Here is a 20,053-nt window from a genome sequence, read left to right on the forward strand (position 1 = left end):
AGCGCCATGGAGTCGAACCAAGGGCCTTACTCTCTGGGCGCACACTCTATCCGTTGGACCACTAAGAAACACTGTACGCTGTGTTAGAACAAACTAAGAACACAACAACCAGAAATGGGCTTCACACACTCACACACTGTACCCATGTACCGTCCCCGACAAAGGGGAAAACCAGTTAAGCTTATACAAGTCACTTATATAATGCACAGAGATAATACAGATTAAGAAAACAATTAAGCCTTAATTCATGTTTATTGCACTGTCAGACTCAGTTCATACGTTCAATCTGAGCACGAAGTGTTGGGAGCCTGTGCGGATTAGAAACCACCTCTGACAAAGAAAGCTCTGATTGAGTAGTCTTCATATGTTCAGTCACCTCTCTTAGGATGACAATGAAATCAATGGACGGAGATCAACGCGCTCAACACGACAATGATGACAGTTATCATAATAACATTCAACAATTCAATCACCCCAATTATTCACAAAGTACCTCATTTCCATAATGAGAGTGCCTTTAAAATATATTCTCCACGTCTTTGAGAGCACAAAAAGGGTTGTCACATTCACTGCAGTGAGACATATCACATAAAAGGTATGATTATTGTTTTCTTCTGTCATTTTGGACAGAGGAACCAAAAAGATATGACAACAATGATTATAGTATTCACAATATATTCTCTTATATTCTCTCTAATACTCATTGGAGAGTACACAAAGAATATACAACCAGAACCCATTGAAGGACAGTCTTATTATCATCTTATTCTACTGGGTACCCAGTAACTACAGAGGGATATATATCACGTCAAATATATGAGGACGCTCTCTCTGCCATTGTGAGAATGTTGTAAGAAAGGAGAAACAAAAATGACATAAGAAAATATCATTTCTTTCTGACGCTGTAGTCTTAGACTTTCTCCTCTGCAATATCCAAGTCGCCCATGTCGATGACGTTGTAGACGTTGACGTCAAAGTTGCCGAGCTGAATATACTCGGCCTCCTCCTCCAGATGCCCCTCAATTGTGTCGGCAAGGTCGGAGAAGGTGGGTCTGTCCCCGGGGTGGGGACGCCAACACTGCGTCATCAGCTTGTACCTGTGGGGAGCGGATGTATAACATGGGTACCAGGTGGTGATGTCCATTATCTCCGACATGGTTTCACGAACCCGGGAGAGAACAGACCACAAGAACATCATTTGAATTCCTTTGAGTTTTTAACGCCACGCATACACAGCTAAATGACGACGGTCTGTAAATAATCTATCCTAATCTATTGATTGACATTACGAACATCGATCTACGCAGCTGGGAACGACGACACGTATCAGTGACAAAAGCGTGCCCTTCCGATCCCCAGTGTCCCATACGACAAGGATGAGTTGGTGAAGATCAATTCTAAGCCAGATATTAACTTGGTCAGCGCCGCTGGGCTAGAGAGCACCTACATCAGACGTGTCTGACTTTGTGACGTCATTGCTTGCATGACTTCCTAATACGACAGTGTTGGCGTCATTGGCTTTGCACAGGCGGAATATTGCTGACTGCGGCGTTATATCTCACCCAAGTGTCATGTAATTCCAATTTTAGAACATTTTTATTTTTATCAACGAGTGTTGAAATACTTGACATCAGAAGACACGAAGGTAAGATATTATTTATCATCAAATATCACCCTTCTTTAGATTTCTGTGAAAAATGTCCGTTTCTGAACTCGGTACTGCCAATAGACTTTCAGTGCAGCGATGTCATGAAATTGTGACGTCATCAAGTTCATGACGTCATAGTATTGTCAGGGCATTGCACAAGATCTACTACTTAGGAGATAAACATCATGTGTTGGCCATTTTCCGGGTGTTATTGAGTATTTGAAGCACGGGAATGCATTTGGAACCGACGGCGTCAGCAGTGAAACCATTTAATGTCTGTAAACAGACACGTGAAGCATGGAGAGTTAGTATCATAGGTGAGTGAGTTGGGTTTTATACCACACTCAGTAATATGGCGGCGGTCTGTAAATAATCGAGTTTGGACTAGACAGTCCAGTGATCAACAGCATGAGCATCAATCTACGCAACTTTGATACGATGACACGTGTCAACCAAGTAAGCGAACCTGACCACCCGATCCCGTCAGTCGCCTCTTACGACAAGCATAGTCGCCTTTAATGACAAGCATGGGTTGCTGAAGGAAAGCCGACTGAGGTTACTTCGGGTGTGGTAAAAACATCAAAATGTATTTTCTTACGATGCGTCTATACGATGACACGTGCCAACCAAGTCAGCGAGCCTGACCACCCGATCCTCCTCAGTCCTACGACAAGATTGGGTTACAGAAGAGCAATTCTAACCCGGATCTTCACGGGTCCATTATAGCCATGTGGGACATAGACTGGCCATCGCCTGGCGAGCGAACGCCTTAACTACAATGCTACCCAACCGCCACATTATCAACACCATACTCACACGTGGTCAGAGCAGCAGTCCGGCTTTTCGAGCCTCCTCCCTTCCTTGACCGACGCCATCACTTGTCGAGCACACTGACCACAGTAGGGACTGGCACCTGGTGATGGACAATTCAGAATATTACTCACTGTTTAATAATCTACAATATTATTATTATAGTGTGATAACAGCGCGTACTGCCGGAACTATTTGCACTCGGGCACATGACCAATGTAACATGATAAAAACAACCAGCAACACTGAAGTGCTTTATCAGCACTGGATATATATTCCACATTTAGTTATATCAGCAACATTGAGGTATATCAGCAATATTTAGATATCGGCAATATTGAAATATACCAGTAATATCTCGGGAACTTTGAGGTATAATAGCAACAATGAAATGTCAGCAATATTGAGGTATATCAGCAATACTGAGGTATATCAGCAACACAGAGATATCGGCAACATTGAGGTATAATAGCAACAATGAGATGTCAGCAATATTGAGGTATATCAGCAATATTGAGGTATATCAGCAATATTGAGGTATATCAGCAATTAGGAGATAAACATCATGTGTTGGCCAATTTCCGGGTGTTATTGAGTATTTGAAGCACGGGAATGCATTTGGAACCGACGGCGTCAGCCGGAAGTTTCAAATGAAATATTCCCGTGCTTCAAATACTCAATAACACCCGGAAATTGGCCAACACATGATGTTTATCGACACTGTAAACACAAAAGTAAACCAAAGGGGTTTTAGTGTCTGCACTCGTTTACATCGAGTATGAGTATAGCAGTAAAGTGTCGTCAGCTGGCCGTTTCAGCTGGTTCCCATGGTGGCATCTGGAGTTGCTCATTTGTGACGTCATTCTAACTTTACGTCACAATATGATTTGAATGACGTCACCACTGTTGATGACACAACAAAACAATTGTTTACGTGTAAATACGCAGTGAATAGTCTTGCAGTTTCCGGGAATCTAATACCATTTGATCATGTTTTTCAACCAATCAGATTACAGAACACAGTGACTTTTGGTTTACAATATTGGGGTATATCAGCAGCACAGAGATATCGGCAACATTGAGGCATAATAGCAACAATGAGATGTCAGTAATATTGAGGTATATCAGCAATACTGAGGTTGTCGGCTGAGATCAGCAGCACTGGAATAACTCAGACACATTTGGACACAATATTAGATCATATCAGTAGAGCAGACTGAAGTCACTGTCATGAATGAGCTACTTAGGCTCGCTGATCTGGTTGACACGTGTCACTGTATCAAAGCTGCGTAGATCGATGTTCATGCTGTCGACCACTGGATTGTCTGGTCCAGATTCGATTAAATACAGGCCGGCGCCATAAAACAAAACATTCTCCCAAACTACTGAAGAGGTAATACCCTCTGTACGGTCCTGAGGGTGGGGTGTTGACTTACCCAGGGTAACCAGTTCCCACAGGAGGATACCGTAGGACCAAACGTCAGACTTGAGGGTGTACAACCCGTCTGTCAGAGACTCGGGGGCCATCCAGCGGATCGGGAGGGGCCCCTAGACAACAGTAAGAATATATTTGTGTTAAATCTGTCACAGACTTTGGGGTGGGGTGGACGTAAGGGTTGGTGGTGTAGCCTAGTGATTAAAGCGTTCCCTCGTTACGATTCCCCACAATGCGTGAAGCCTAACTCTGGTGTTCCCAGCCGTGAGATTATTTAAATGAACAAACAGTAAAAGTAATTCTATCACTGTCCTTTTAGACATTGTTCCGAGTCAGTTCTCATTATTTTGGTTCAGGGGTGGTCTAGCGGTTAAAGCGTTCGCTCGTCACGCCGAAGGCTCGGTTTCGAATGGCCACATGGGTACAATGTGTGAAGCCCATTTGTGATGTTGTGGAAATAGTCCTACAAAACTAACTCATTCACCCACCAACTCCTTCCGTTTTCCAGTTAAAGTCTGTGTTCAACGTAAACTGGGTTCAAGTACTAATTTGGTACTTTCAGTTTCTGGTGGCAGTAGTGCAATGCTTATATCTAGCTCTGAATTTACACTGCTATGTGCATTGTGTAATGGTTGTTATACAGATGCCTACCCTTGAAGACACTTCGTATTCGTCACTGTGCTCCATGTCACGTGACAAACCAAAGTCGGAGATCTTGCAAACATTGCCGAGTCCAAGGAGAACATTCCTGGCCGCCAGGTCTCTGTGAATTACCTGTCACAGAACCCCATCACAGAATCATTCCAAGGATCCCATAACAGAGACCATCACAGACACATGCCACGTACTGTTACATCTTCGTATCGTATATGCTTTCTTATAGACACCAAATCATGCGTTGATACAATTACACACAGATTATACGTTGTTACACATGCTTTACTCACAATAAGCACGACCACACACACATATATTATCTTTTGCCACATATACACACGTTTTGTAAGTTTTCATATACACAAATTATATACTGAACATCATTGAAAACGCACCACCTGTAAATTTTGAAATAAGGCAATAGAATCTTTTGGAAATGGAAAATTAATGGTGGGAATTTTGATAATAACACACTAGATCGTAAATAACGCTCTACAGTAAAAAACGGATCGTTCGAACACATCATCGAACACATCACATGAAAACAACAAAATTCATGCACATCACACACGAAGTGCACAAATTGCATGCAGAAAGCATGCTGTTCAGGGGTATAAATGACCTTCGGCACAAAACCGTTCTCATTTTCGCAGTACTTTCGTAAGTAAAGTTTTTTCGCCATGCCAAGATTGTCACCAGAGGAACGAGAACAGGCCTTGGGTATGTTGCAGGTCGGCGCTTCAAGCAGAAACATTGCACGACGATTTGGGTGTCATCATTCGACCATTCTGAGGCTTGCTAACAGATACCAACAAACAGGAACCAGCAGGGACCGGCAACGCCCAGGTCAGGCACGTGTTACCACCCCTCGTCAAGATCGAGACATTGTACGGCGCCATATTCGGGATCGAACCTTGCCCGCTGCCAGAACCGCCAACGCTGTCCAGGGTCGACGTGGTTTGATCAGCGCTTCCACCGTCCGACGCCGTCTCCGTGCGGCAGGGTTACGTTGTCGACGCCCTTACGTTGGACCCATCCTGACTGACAGGCATCGCCGTGAACGCCGACAATGGGCTGAACAGCATCGTGTGTGGTTGTTACGACGTTGGCATGGTGTGGTGTTCTCCGACGAGTCGCGTTTTCACTTGCGAAATGCTGACGGGCGTCTACGGGTATGGCGTCGACGGGGTGAACGTTATCATCAGGATTGTGTTGTGCAAACCGATCGGTGGGGTGGAGGCAGCATTATGGTGTGTGGGGGGATAAGTTATCACCACAGAACCGCTCTGATTGTTTGTCGTGGCAGAGTGAATGCCGTTTACTACCATGACAACATTCTTCAGAACAACGTCGTTCCCTTCTTTCACCAGCATCAAGATCTGCACACATTTCAACATGACAATGCACGAGCCCACACTGCACGTGTTTCGATACAGTATCTGGCTAACAACAACATTCCTCTACTTCATTGGCCTGCATTGTCACCAGATTTGTCACCCATCGAACACTTGTGGGATTACATCGGCCAACGCCTCGCACGTCGTCCGCAGATCAACAACCTTGGGGAACTCGACAATGCCTTGCAGCAAGAGTGGAATGCAGTGCCTCAGGACTTTATTTAGAGACTTATCCGTTCAATGAGGAGACGTTGCACAGCTTTTGTTGCTGCTAACGGGGGTCATACACGCTACTGACTTTCCATTTTGACCCCATCTTTATTTCATTGTCAGCTGCATTAAATCTTCACTGTTTTGCTTGATTGTTTTTTGCTTTTTTTCTTTATCAAACATTGGTCTACACAAATATGTAAAATTTACATAGATTGCTCACTTCTGCTCTTAGAAATCCACAATTTTAGGGGTGGTGCGTTTTCAATGATGTTCAGTATATACTGACACATATTTATATGTTGTCACCAGAACTCACAACATACATTGCCACAAATGCACACATACCATACAATACAGGCTATGCATTGCCACACACACACAAGTAATATATTGCCACATATACACAAGTTATAATTGCAACATCTACACAAGTTATACCTTGCCACATATACATACATTATACACTGCCACATATACACACATTGCCACATATACACACATTATACATTGCCACATATACATACATTGCCACATATACACACATTATACATTGCCACATATACACACATTGCCACATATACACACATTATACATTGCCACATATACACACATTGCCACATATACACACATTATACATTGCCACATATACACACATTATACATTGCCACATATACACACATTGCCACATATACACACATTATACATTGCCACATATACACACATTGCCACATATACACACATTGCCACATATACACACATTATACATTGCCACATATACATACATTGCCACATATACACACATTATACATTGCCACATATACACACATTGCCACATATACATACATTGCCATATATACACACATTATACATTGCCACATATACACACATTATACATTGCCACATGTAAACACGTTATACATTGCCATGTATACACTTTATACACTGCCACATTTACACACTTGTCATATATATACACACATTATAATTTGCAACATGAGCCATCCCTTTGGCTATCTGTAATGCAAACGATGACAAGTCACGTGATGACAAGAGGTTCATATGATCCACAGGATCGTGTTTATTCTCCTCGGGGTCCAGTCCTCGGTCCTCCTCCTTATGTTCTTCTCCCGATCCGTCCGACCTGCCACCTGTTGAATTTACCGTTTCCAGATTTCCACTCTGAGGGCGTCTGTTCCTCAGGAACTTTAGAAGATCTCCTCCAGGCACGTACTCCATAATCAGCAAAGTCGGCTCTGTAAGTGAGTTAGTGAGTGAGTGAGAAAAAGAAATTCGTGTTCCTTTTGAATTCATTAGCGTGATGTTCCACTTTCCACTTGATAAATAAATAAACTGGGGGCGTATTTTGTCGTGATTTTGAGAGTCGTCGGAACCGTATGTACCAAGTAATAGAACTTATTTGTTACATCAAGTCAAATCAAGACTAGTCAGGTTAATGTATGTTATGCAGATCTCAGAATCTCTATAATGTCCACGAATGAGTGAGCTTAATTTTGCAATATTCAAGTAATGGTACAGCGGAGGACACCGAAATGGGCTTCACACATTGCACCCATGTGGGGAATCGAACCCGTGTCGTCGGCGTGACGAGCGAACGCTGTAACTACTAGGCTACCCCCCAGCCAACGTCGATGTGAACGCACCGGATGAAGCTACGTAGCTGAGGTAGTTGACGACGTTGATGTGTCGGGGCATCTTCCTCATAATGACGGTCTCGTTGTACAGGTGCTCCTTCTCAGCGTCCGTAGCTCTGTCTGTTGACAAAACCAGATTGATATCATGAACATCCATCAGCGCTACATGGGATTTACATCCACACTCAAAGGCTTTGACTGTTGACACTTTCATGCCTGAGTCTGGGAGTGTGGGTTCGAATCCCAGATGGGGCTAAACAATAAAAACATTGCTAGAATACTGCTGAGTACCGCGTTCAAAGAACAAACAAACAAGCCAAAACAAATATTTCGACAAGCAATTGTCCGTTGGTGACATATTTTACCCTTAAATGAACACGAAATACTTCTAAGAAATTGAAGCGGACCTCTGCACATCTTGACTGCGACTAGATCCCACTTTCCAGTTCCGGCGATATCAAGTGCTTCCGCTTTCATCACCTTCCCAAAATTCCCTGCTCCCAGTGTGTCCAGGAAGTGGAGTCGATCTATTGGGAACTCATCACTGTGGGTTGGAAACTTGACATAACGGGAAAACTGTGAATGCAAAGTGAAACATTTCTGATAACCACAAGCACAGGTCATCCTCGATTATCTGATACGCAGATATCACATGCTGTACCAAAATCAAATGCAGTGTGAAAATTGCAGATATTTTTATATCCTCGATATAAACACATACTCTTGAGTGAGTGAGTGAGTGAGTTGAGTTTTACGCCGCACTCAGCAATATTCCAGCTATATGGCGGCGGTCTGTAAATAATCGAGTCTGGACCAGACAATCCAGTGATCAACAGCATGAGCATCGATCTGCGCAAATGGAATACGATGACATGTGTCACTCAATTTACGAGTCTGACCACCTCATCCCGTTAGTCGCCTCCTCCGACAATTTCACATGCATTGGTTTGCTGATCTTCACGCTTGTTCTATGGGTAGTACTCAATATTCGCCCAAGTTGCATTTAGTTGATCCTTTAATTGATATAACGTCCGCCCGGTGGGAGTACGATCATGGCAGCGACTCAGATCACACAGTCCATTAGTTTCACGTCGCTTTTAGCAATATTCCACCAATAGCACAGCGGGGAGCACCAGAGATGGACTTCACATATTGCACCCATGTCGGGAATCGAACTCGGGTCTTCAGTGTGACAAGCGAACGTTTTAGCCACAAAACTACCCCGCAGCCCGCGTTAAGTCTTTCCTTACAACGTCATACATTAGTAACAAGTAACACTATCGTCACTGAAACTGTAGCAGTTTCTTAATGCTGTTTAAAGCAATGTCCACTCAGTCACACCTACAGGACACACCTACCCGGCTGTTCTTTGCCAGTTCAAGGCGAAATTTCATCGACTGTTTCGCTTTCCTTCTCCGCCATTTCTTAAAAACAAAGAATTGTAATCTAAATTGACGTTCAAAAGAAAGTTGCCACATAATTTGGTAGACACTAAAATAAAAACGAACACTCAAGTTATGTTGATATATACATACATTTATATATTTCATTAATCTGTTATCAGTCGTGCACAATATCGACGTGATGGATTTATTTCTTAAATCGTTACTTACAGTACCGTGTAAAACGCTTGGGTGCAAAATGTCGTTTTTCAACACAACCTGTAAAAGCAACTATGGCCAGTAATTAATGAGCCCTGTGGCTGGGGACTTAAGAGACGCCATCAATATATCGTGTATTCGCCTCTGCGTGCATCACAACGCCTTCTCATTAATGACGTCAGCGGTCTGATGCGGTAAGCCGGGATGCATTGCCACGTGTCGTTTAAAGCATTCTCTAGGTCCTGAAGATTAGCTAGCTGGCTAGGACGTCTCCTCAGCTCTGTACCAAGATGACCCCATGGGCGTTCTATGAGAGACATGTAGGGGGAACGTGAGGACCATGGCAAGACGGCTACACTGACGTTGTATACAAAGTTCTGTGTGATCCTGGCTGTGTGAGGACGTACAATGCCTTGTTGCAGAAGGGCCTTGGTTGTTGCTGCAAGAATGACACTGCTACCGGTCTCGATCTGGACTTGGCCAACATACTGTCAGGTTGTTCCGGATAACAACCAGTTGCATCTTCTGGTCATCACAAATCTCACCCCACACAATAAGACCACCACCTCCTTGGGGAAGAACGTGCTGGACAGTTTGGAGCGGACATTTTGTTTCTACGCCGGTACACCCGGACTTTCCCGACTGCATGGAACATGTTATACCCTGATCAGTGAACAGACTATGTTGCCTCTCCGTTGCCAACGCGTGCCTGTCAGGCCCCGCGTAGTCTGGCGAGGCGATGCTGGGTGTTCAACGCCATCTCACGGGAGGGTTTGTTGGCCCGACATGACGCAATGGTCTTCCCATTGTGTGGCGGCTCATCCTGTGACCCAATACCGTTGCTGCAGATTCCGTCACTGTCAGGAACTGATTGTGTAGATGTAATGTGTGTAGATCACGCGTGGTCTGCCACAGGTTAGGTATAGGGTTACTCAAAAATGTACCAGAATCTGTACTTCACTAAGAAAGTGTAATCCCAAATATAACATATGTTACATCTGACCACTTTCTCAATGTCATTGTGTAATCATAGTTTTGGACCGAGGGAGCAGTGCCAATTAGCACTTATAACAGGGGTACACGAGGCCAATTGTGTAATCATAGTTTTGGGCCGTGGGAGCAGTGCCAGTTAACACTTTCAACAGGGGTACGCGAAGCCAGTTGTGTAATCATAGTTTTCGGCCGTGGGAACCGTGCCAGTTAACACTTATAACAGGGGTACACGAAGTCAGTAGTCTAGACTACCGGTTTCTTGTCAATCTTCATTCGTACTGAAGGCCACAGGCCCATGGTATACAAGAACATAGTACACAGTATCACAGAAGGTAATAATATAGTCACATAACAACATGACATATCGCATCAAATGTATCACATAAAATCACAGTATACATATTTCGTCGTATCACATCACATCACAACACACCATATTGCATCATATGATATCATACCCTATCATATCATATCACACCATGTCATATCATACCATAAAATACCATAGATCACATCATACCATAGCATATCATGTCATGCCACATCATACCATAGCGTATCATGTCATGTCACATCATACTATAGCATGTCATGTCATGTCATGTCACATCATACCATATCATATCATGCCATGTCACATCATACCTTGCATATCATGTCATGTCACATCATACCATATCATATCAAATAACATACGTACTACCAGTTGTCCGACTTTCACAATTTTAGTTGAAGTTGCGGTGACTCAGCGGGTTAGGCGGCTGATTTTTATTGTTGCTGATTATGTGCCTGAGTCTGAGAGTATGGGTTCGCATCCCAGATGGGACTCAACACAAAAATCCAATATTTTTTCCCACTGCTGTATTTTGACTACAGATTATAGTTAATTGGTAGGTTCTGGGCTGAGAGGTGACAATGACCTACCGGGAAGGGTTATGTCTACATCGAGCGAATGGTGGCGGTTAGGGCTAGGATTATGCTGTTAACTATTCGTCTGGGAACATTTTCTTGGCAAGGGTGGTGATTTAGACTCTGTTTTCTTAGAAACAATCATCGTTTGTCCCTATTTTGGCCGCATTTCGTAGAAATTGAAAGGTTCTTGGGCTAAACGCGTTTCGTTTTCAACATAATCGTTGTGTGGTCAAATATTGGCTTCACGTTATTGGAAATTGAAATGTTCTAGAGTCCGAGATGACACTGACCATTCGGGTAGGTTTAGGTCTACGATGAGATGAGGGCACAGTTCCAAGAACTTGACACAATTATTTATGATGTTAATAATGATTTATGATGATGTACATATGCTGTGGAGAGAACAGTAATACCCATGACCGCTTCCAGAATAAAACGCTGACGCATATCCTCATAGCTTTACAAATATAACCAATATGGGTTTCACCCTCAATACTTGTACAATGTTTACACAGCACAATGTCATCATATTACAATAATACCTAATGCATTACATCCTGACCTAAATAATGTGAACAGATGCTTGCTCTTATTACTTCAAGTTCAATGATAAATGTTTTTCACAGTCAACAGACTTTTATGTGAAAGACAGAAAGACAGTGAATGAATATCTACGGAAGAATGCCACCCCTGCATAGAGGAATTGTTAATTCTTTCAGTGAACATACATCGAAACATTTTTGTATCATAGACATCTTGGGAAATTCAAGCAATACCAAAGACAACATTAAATACACTGACAAACCGGGCCCATGTGGGACGTTTCCAGAACCCAACACTAGATACAACAACACTGGTATAAATATCTACTCTCAGCAAGTATTTAATACATTTGAAAGAGTACATTACATGTTTTTAAGGGTGTTCTCCCACGCTCCAAATATACAACAACATTTGAAGATCTGTGACTAATCTGTAGCAAAAATTGGTAATTGTTTTTATGAACCATTTCAAAACTTTGTCTCTTTTTGAAACCTCATAATCTCAGTCCCGTATAACATTTACCTCCAAGTCCATTCACGTACCTTTTTTATCCATTTCTTCCCTTTGAAGAGAATCACCGCGCCGATGATAACGATCAGAGAAGACACAACACATCCTACAATCAACCCCGTGTTGAAATCAGTTGACTGGAGTTGGACAGGGTGTTCGCCTGTATTGTTAAAGAAACATTTTGTTCATTGCCTTCCAGAGCATTCGTCACCACACGCCTATTTCCGTAGCTATTCGACTGGTCCCGGAATAACACTTCAGCATTCGTGACAAACTCGTGTTGTTCAGGGACAAGTCGAGTAGCGACGGAAAGTATCGAGTGGTGACGAATGCTTCAGGAGGTGTCACCAAATGAATTAATCAGGTTGACCCATCAAAATTATTGGCTGCACCGTGTTCAAACAATCCAATAACTGTCACAGACGATTCCGTATTAGATAAACTTTATATGTGGAGGAATGTTTGAAAAGACGGTTACATTCTCTTATTCTCATTTACGCACACTAAGAACAAAGAAGGTAAGCACAACAAGACATATCTCACGACAGAATGACCTCCCGACATATTTCTGACATAGGATGCTCCTGTATAGAACCTGGCCCAGTTGGAAGAGGCTTTACACGCAGAATGGCATCAACTGGCACTTCAGAGTATCAGGAGGCTAACAGGGGGTATGAGGAGGAGAGTGCTGGCTGTCATACAGTCACATAGACGTTACCCTTGTATAAAACCAGCATGGATTACAATCATTTTGTCTCTTATATTAGTCAAAGGATGATACGGGTCACAAAAACTTAAGATTTTCCATCGTGGTCACCACGAGAAGTTACACGTACGTTTTGAAAACCACTGCAAATATACAGCAGCTTAATTAGGGTCTTGTGGAGTGTGTGTATATAAATAAATTTATCCTCCGTCACAAGTGATGCATTACATAGAGGTCGTTTGTTGGTAAACGCAATAATCCAGCTGTGTGGAGGGGGTCTGTAATTAATCGAGTCAGGACCAGACAATCCAGTGACAGATGTCATGGTTGGTTATGGGATACGATGACCTGTATCAAAGAAGGCAGCAAGCCTGTTTCACGATCCATAAAGCGTTGGATCAGACAATCCAATGATCTGTAGCATTAGCATTGATCTACGCAGTTGTGATAAATGACATGAGTCAACCAAGTCAGCGAGCCTGACGCCAGATCCCGTTAGTCGCCTCTTACGAGAACAAGCATGGGTCAATGTAGACCAGATCGCATAAGGAATTCCGCTTATAGTTTGGGTTTCGTATGATTGAGTGAATTGTTTCGTTTACCTCTTTTTATAACTTGCATGTAGCTGTTGTAGTACAGGCTTTGTCCTGCGGATGAGATGTTGCATTGAATATTCTTATTGGACCCAGGCGCCGTGACACTGGAGAACACAAGCTGGTTTTTGTTGTTGAAAGAACAGTCGCAATGTTCTGAATAAGAAGAACATATTTGAGTGGGTTTTACGTCGACTTGAGCAAACATCACGGTGGGGGACACCAGGAAAGGGCTTCAAATTTGCATCTATGTCAGGAATCGACCGTGACGTTGGAACGTTGTAACTGCAAGGTATCATGAAGAAGACGTTTTGATAAGGTATCAGAGGAACTTTTGGCGTAAGCTGAGAAGGTCTGGAACTTCATTGTTTATGCGTTGTTTTCTTTCAGTGCCGCCTGCGTTCAAATTGGTAAAAATTCATTTCATTTCTCTTCAAAGCGAGAGACTTGGTTGTAATTTATACTAGAAGGACTGTGTTGTACGTGGATGTAGGGAAAGGGGTGGTGGGGTAACCCAGTGGTTAAAGCGTTTGCTGTCACCTCAGTAATATCACGGCCGGGGGACACAAGAAATAGACTTCGCACATTGTACCCATGTGGGGAATCGAAACCGGGCCTTCATCGTGACGAGCGAACGCTTTAAGCACTAGGCTACCCTATAGTCTAGCGTAAATCTTTAAGGAAACTTACCTTTGGATATCGGTTCATCGTTGATATACCATGCTATGCTTTCTTCACGGAGCCGGTCGTCCGACCATCTCGCGCGACAGGTAAATGTAACTGTTTCTCCAACGTCTACAAGCTGGTGACGAGGTTGAGTTTTCCAGATATATTTAGCTGGAATGAATAAAGTGAAACATGTTTTTGCTGAGTAGGTGGGTTAACTTAGCTTGTGGCCAAGATTCAGCAGTATCAACTGGACTTCAAACATTGAACGCATGTGGGGAATCGAACCCGGACCTTCGGTGTAACGAGCGAACGCTTTGCCCACAGGGCTTCCTGTTTCGACATTGAGGTTAGAATACGACATTTCAAGGAGCCAAATTCTAAACATTGTAAGAGGTGGTGGGGTAGCCTAATGGGTAAAGCTTTCGCTTGTCACGTCGTAGGCATGGGTTCGATGTTCCACATAGGTGCAAGATGTGAAGCCCATTTCTGATGTTGCCCGCTGTGATATTGCTGGAATTTTGCTATATGTGGGGTAGATCTAAATTCACTTGTTCTGAACTTGCGTTATGAATTTTGGTCTTCGTCCCAGTTTATTGGTCTGTCACTAAACATCTTCATTGTTTCGTAAGCTGAATTAATATACACAATATGGTAGAGCGAAGTCAGAGTCATTGCCAAGGTCGGAGAGTGAAGGTAGAGCAAAGGTAGAGTCATCGCCAAGGTCGAAGAGTGAAGGTAGAGCAAAGTCAGAGTCATTGCCAAGGTCGAAGAGTGAAGGTAGAGCAAAGTCAGAGTCATTGCCAAGGTCGAAGAGTGAAGGTAGAGCAAAGTCAGAGTCATTGCCAAGGTCGAAGAGTGAAGGTAGAGCAAAGTCAGAGTCATTGCCAAGGTCGAAGAGTGAAGGTAGAGCAAAGTCAGAGTCATTGCCAAGGTCGAAGAGTGAAGGTAGAGCAAAGGTAGAGTCATCGCCAAGGTCGGAGAGTGAAGGTAGAGCAAAGTCAGAGTCATCGCCAAGGTCGAAGAGTGAAGGTAGAGCAAAGGTAGAGTCATCACCAAGGTCGGAGAGTGAAGGTAGAGCAAAGTCAGAGTCATTGCCAAGGTCGAAGAGTGAAGGTAGAGCAAAGTCAGAGTCATTGCCAAGGTCGGAGAGTGAAGGTAGAGCAAAGGTAGAGTCATCGCCAAGGTCGAAGAGTGAAGGTAGAGCAAAGGTAGAGTCATCGCCAAGGTCGGGGAGTGAAGGTAGAGCAAAGGTAGAGCCATTGGTGTGTTGGTCTGTCACTAAACATCTTCATTGTTTCCGTAAGCTGAATTAATATACGCAATATGGTAGAGCGAAGTCAGAGTCATTGCTAAGGTCGCAGAGTGAAGGTAGAGCGAAGGTAGAGCCACTACCAAGGTCGCAGAGTGAAGGTAGAGAGAAGTCAGAGTTATCGCCAAGGCCGCAGAGTGAAGGCACAACGGTCATCAAAAGGACGCCACGTACGGGTTCCTTAAAAAGGGCTGGCCCTATTCTCAGATAATTGTAGAATGACCCTTCATCGTCTGGACGCAGTCATTGCATTAGTTGGCTGTAGTCCCCGAAATGCTTGCTGACATACTATTTGCAAAGACAGTTCATGGTTCATGCTTACTGAAGTCGTTATAAGATGATTTTATTTAGACTGATCGTATGAAGCTAATGACAAACTGACGTAGCCCGATAGTTGTAGTCCTTAACTAGGCCGGTTGCCAAAAAGACGACAGAGAACGCTAGGAGAAGGTAGAGCGAACGCCAATGAATGCACAAGGAAAGCACAACGGTCGGCGAGAAGGCAGAGGCAATGCTGGACGGACGCCGTTGTTTGCATGTGATGGTACATAGATTGCAGAGGGGAGGCAGAGAGGAGGCCACTAAAATATCTAAAATTGGCAGACTTAATCTCTCCTACGTAGGACTTAGTAGAAAAATTCCAGCTCATCTCAAAAATAGTTCTATGTTCCTTACAGTGCTATGATAACCCGATCTAAATTCCCCTCGAATGTGACCTAACTTGATGTGCTATAGGCCTGAGGCCTTTTCAGTGCCGATAAAGATTATTGTTATAATATCGACTTGACACTCGTTATTCATAATCCTCACCTTGAACTACTATTTCTATTTCATGACAGTATTTGCGCTCCGACCATGAGTGACACGTACAGGAGTACAGCCCGGAGTCCTGATGGTCAACCTGGCCAATGACCAGCCGCCTGTTGTACATGTCCGCTGAGGTGTTAATTTTTGACGCCGTCCGTGCAGGAACGACCCATGTTACATTAGGACCCACAGTGCTTGGCCTGAAAAAATGGGTACGTTCTGTAGTGCTTGACCCGGAGAATGTGGTTGATGTATAACATTCTGTAGCGCTTGACCTAAAGAATGTGGTTGATGAAATATATTCTGTAACGCTTCACTTGAAGAATGTGGTTGATGAAATACATTCTGTAACGCTTCACCTGAAGAATGTGGTTGATGAAATACATTCTGTAACGCTTCACCTGAAGAATGTGGTTGATGTATAACATTGATGTATACCATTCTGTAGCGCTTGACCTGAAGAATGTAGATAATGTGTAACATTTTTTAGTGCTTGACCTGAAGACTGCGGTTGATGAAATACATTCTGTAACGCTTCACCTGAAGAATGTGGTTGATGTATAACATTGATGTATACCATTCTGTAGCGCTTGACCTGAAGAATGCGGTTGATGAAATACATTCTGTAACGCTTCACCTGAAGAATGTGGTTGATGTATAACATTGATGTATACCATTCTGTAGCGCTTGACCTGAAGAATGTAGATGATGTGTAACATTTTTAGTGCTTGACCTGAAGAATGCGGTTGATGAAATACATTCTGTAACGCTTCACCTGAAGAATGTGGTTGATGTATAACATTGATGTATACCATTCTGTAGCGCTTGACCTGAAGAATGCGGTTGATGAAATACATTCTGTAACGCTTGACCTGAAGAATGTGGTTGATGTATAACATTAATGTATACCATTCTGTAGCGCTTGATCTGAAGAATGTAGATGATGTGTAACATTTTTTAGTGCTTGACCTGAAGAATGTGGCTGATGTTTAACATTCTGTAAATAATGTGGTTATTGTATGGCATTCTGTAACGCTTCACCTGTAGATTGTGGTCGATGTGTAACATTCTGTAGTGCTTGACCTGGAGAATGTGGTTGATATATAACATTCTGTAGTGCTTGACCTGAAGAATGTGGTTGATGAAATATATTCTGTAACGTTTCACCTGAAGAATGTGGTTGATGTATAACAATCTGTAGTGTTTGACCTGAAGAATGTAGTTGATGTGTAACATTTTGTAGTGATTGAAGAATGTGGTTAATGAAGAATGTGGTTAATGAAACACATTCTGTAACGTTTCACCTGAAGAATGTGGTTGATGTATAACAATCTGTAGTGCTTGACCTGAAGAATGTGATTGATGTGCAACATTCTTTAGTGCTTGACCTGAAAAATGTGATTGATGTGTAACATTCTGTAGTGCTTGACCTGGAGAATGTGGTTGATGTATAACATTCTGTAGTGCTTGACCTGGAGAATGTGGTTGATGTATAACATTCTGTAGTGCTTGACCTGGAGAATGTGGTTGATGTATAACATTCTGTAGTGCTTGACCTGGAGAATGTGGTTGATGTATAACATTCTGTAGTGCTTGACCTGGAGAATGTGGTTGATATATAACATTCTGTAGTGCTTGACCTGGAGAATGTGGTTGATGTATAACATTCTGTAGTGCTTGACCTGGAGAATGTGGTTGATGTGTAACATTCTGCAGATCGTGACCCAAAGAACACGTCGGGTGAAGTTTGACTTAGAGAATAGTATGTATGCATCACATTCCATTGTGCTTGATCTGATCTGAAGAACTCAATTGGTGCATTACATTCTACAGGGTTTGACCTGAACAATATTGATTATATATTACACCCTGTGGCATCTCTCTCAACTGACCAACACGATTTACACGTTAAACATTGTAGCAGTGGTGGTCTCAATCATCGAAATTATCGAAAATCGGTGGCACACAAACACTTGTTTGTATAAACAAACTTTTCACTGGGTCGAATAGTCTGGTTACAATTCATAAGCACTACAAGCCCGTTCCTTATCATGACTGAAATACAATGTATCTTAAAGACTCCGGGAAATTATTGATTAATAAAATACTAATCATGTTGTAATGTGATATTCGCATGCGCATTTTTTTTTCGATTCGGAAAAAAAGAAAACTCCCTGAAAGAACTAAGCCATTTTTTTAAAATTAACATGACCAGGAAAATGAAAAATTATCAATTATGAGAGTTTAGCAATTCCCAGTACCACCTGTAGCGCTTGAGATGAAGGACATGGTTGATATGTAACGTTCTGAAATATTTCATTTGACGGACAAGATTGATGCTTAACATTGTCTTGTGCATGTGTTAAAGGACTGTGCATGCATTACATTTGACAGTGATTGTCCTCGCGCCGTCTATTGCATAGCCCCGTGGATCGAGGCTGGTGATTTCAGAAAAAAACAACAACAAAAAAACCTAAACAACAACAACAACAACAACAAAAACCAAACAACAACAACAACAACAAACCCCGGGATACATTTCCAGATTGCTGTCATATAGATGGTATATTATGCAGCACATGAGAAGTAAAACAATACTTTCCCTCAAAAAGTAATCAGACAATACTCACATTCCTAAGCACAGACATTCTAAGATCAGAGAATCTCCATACTGGTGATGTGTTTGACGCGTCAACAGATGTGCCCTTGGTACTGAAATCATGCAAATAAGAATTTATGAAGTTTATGCATTGAGTGGAAATGATGCGTCAAACGTTATAGCTCCAAAGAAGTGCTTGTTTCTTTGTTATTGACCGTCGTGCTCCACAGTTGTCCACATTTGGCGGCGGCATGTAAATGTCTGGACCAGACAATCCAGTGATCAACAGCATGAACATCGATCTGCGCAATCGGGATATGATGACATGCGTTTACTAAGTCAGCCAGTCTGACCACCCGATCCCGTTAATCCACAAACCAAGGTTCCTGAAGACCGATTCTAATTCGGATCTTCGCGGATCCAAAGTAATGTAGACCAAAGGGTCCCGATTAACAGAGCGTTCTTAGAGTAACGACATTCGATAGCGTATTGTAAACTTCTGGTTACGACAGGTCGTGAAGTTACGTTGACATGATCACTGATAGCTGTATCACTGACTGGCGCTAGGTAGACATTTACATGACATGGAGCTTATTAACTATATAAAACGATACCAATTAAATCAGTTACAGTTTTACTGAAAATGGGTAAGAAAACATACCAAAAACACCTCGTGGCACTTCCGTCGGAGGGGGACGCCAATTCACTTAAAAGAAAAGTTTTTTCTGATATATCGAAAAAATCTGATTTTCCTATAATGCTATGAATATATGCCTAAATGTTGGTTTATTTGTTGACTGACGCTGCGTTCAGCAATTGTCCAGCTATATGGCGGTATGTACGAGCCATACTCTAATCTGGGTCAGAAAACCCAGTGATCTAGAACATGAGAATCGATCGTCGCAATTTGGATACGATAACACGTGTCAACCAAGTCAGCAAGCCTAAACACCCAATCCTATCAGTCGCCTCTTACGACAAGCATAGGTTACTCAAGAC

At 42.7% G+C, this 20,053-nt stretch overlaps 1 protein-coding gene across 1 annotated transcript in view; it reads right to left on the bottom strand.

Annotated features, from left to right (window-relative positions):
• Positions 1-236: 236 nt before the first annotated feature.
• The window catches only part of LOC137259759 (fibroblast growth factor receptor homolog 1-like), a 29,338-nt gene continuing 9,521 nt past the window's right edge, over positions 237-20,053 (bottom strand). The window contains exons 7-20 of the mRNA XM_067797363.1: positions 19,716-19,760; positions 19,086-19,167; positions 16,459-16,655; positions 14,361-14,507; positions 13,680-13,826; positions 12,404-12,531; positions 9,171-9,236; positions 8,220-8,388; positions 7,822-7,932; positions 7,139-7,413; positions 4,545-4,667; positions 3,895-4,006; positions 2,465-2,561; positions 237-1,097 (exon numbers count right to left, since the gene is read on the bottom strand). Coding sequence (XP_067653464.1) covers positions 911-1,097; positions 2,465-2,561; positions 3,895-4,006; positions 4,545-4,667; positions 7,139-7,413; positions 7,822-7,932; positions 8,220-8,388; positions 9,171-9,236; positions 12,404-12,531; positions 13,680-13,826; positions 14,361-14,507; positions 16,459-16,655; positions 19,086-19,167; positions 19,716-19,760 — 1,886 coding nt within the window. The 3' untranslated portion in view covers positions 237-910. The remainder of the gene's footprint in view (positions 1,098-2,464; positions 2,562-3,894; positions 4,007-4,544; positions 4,668-7,138; positions 7,414-7,821; positions 7,933-8,219; positions 8,389-9,170; positions 9,237-12,403; positions 12,532-13,679; positions 13,827-14,360; positions 14,508-16,458; positions 16,656-19,085; positions 19,168-19,715; positions 19,761-20,053) is intronic.

This window comes from Haliotis asinina, chromosome 13 (genome assembly GCF_037392515.1).
Source record: "Haliotis asinina isolate JCU_RB_2024 chromosome 13, JCU_Hal_asi_v2, whole genome shotgun sequence".
NCBI lineage: Eukaryota > Metazoa > Mollusca > Gastropoda > Lepetellida > Haliotidae > Haliotis > Haliotis asinina.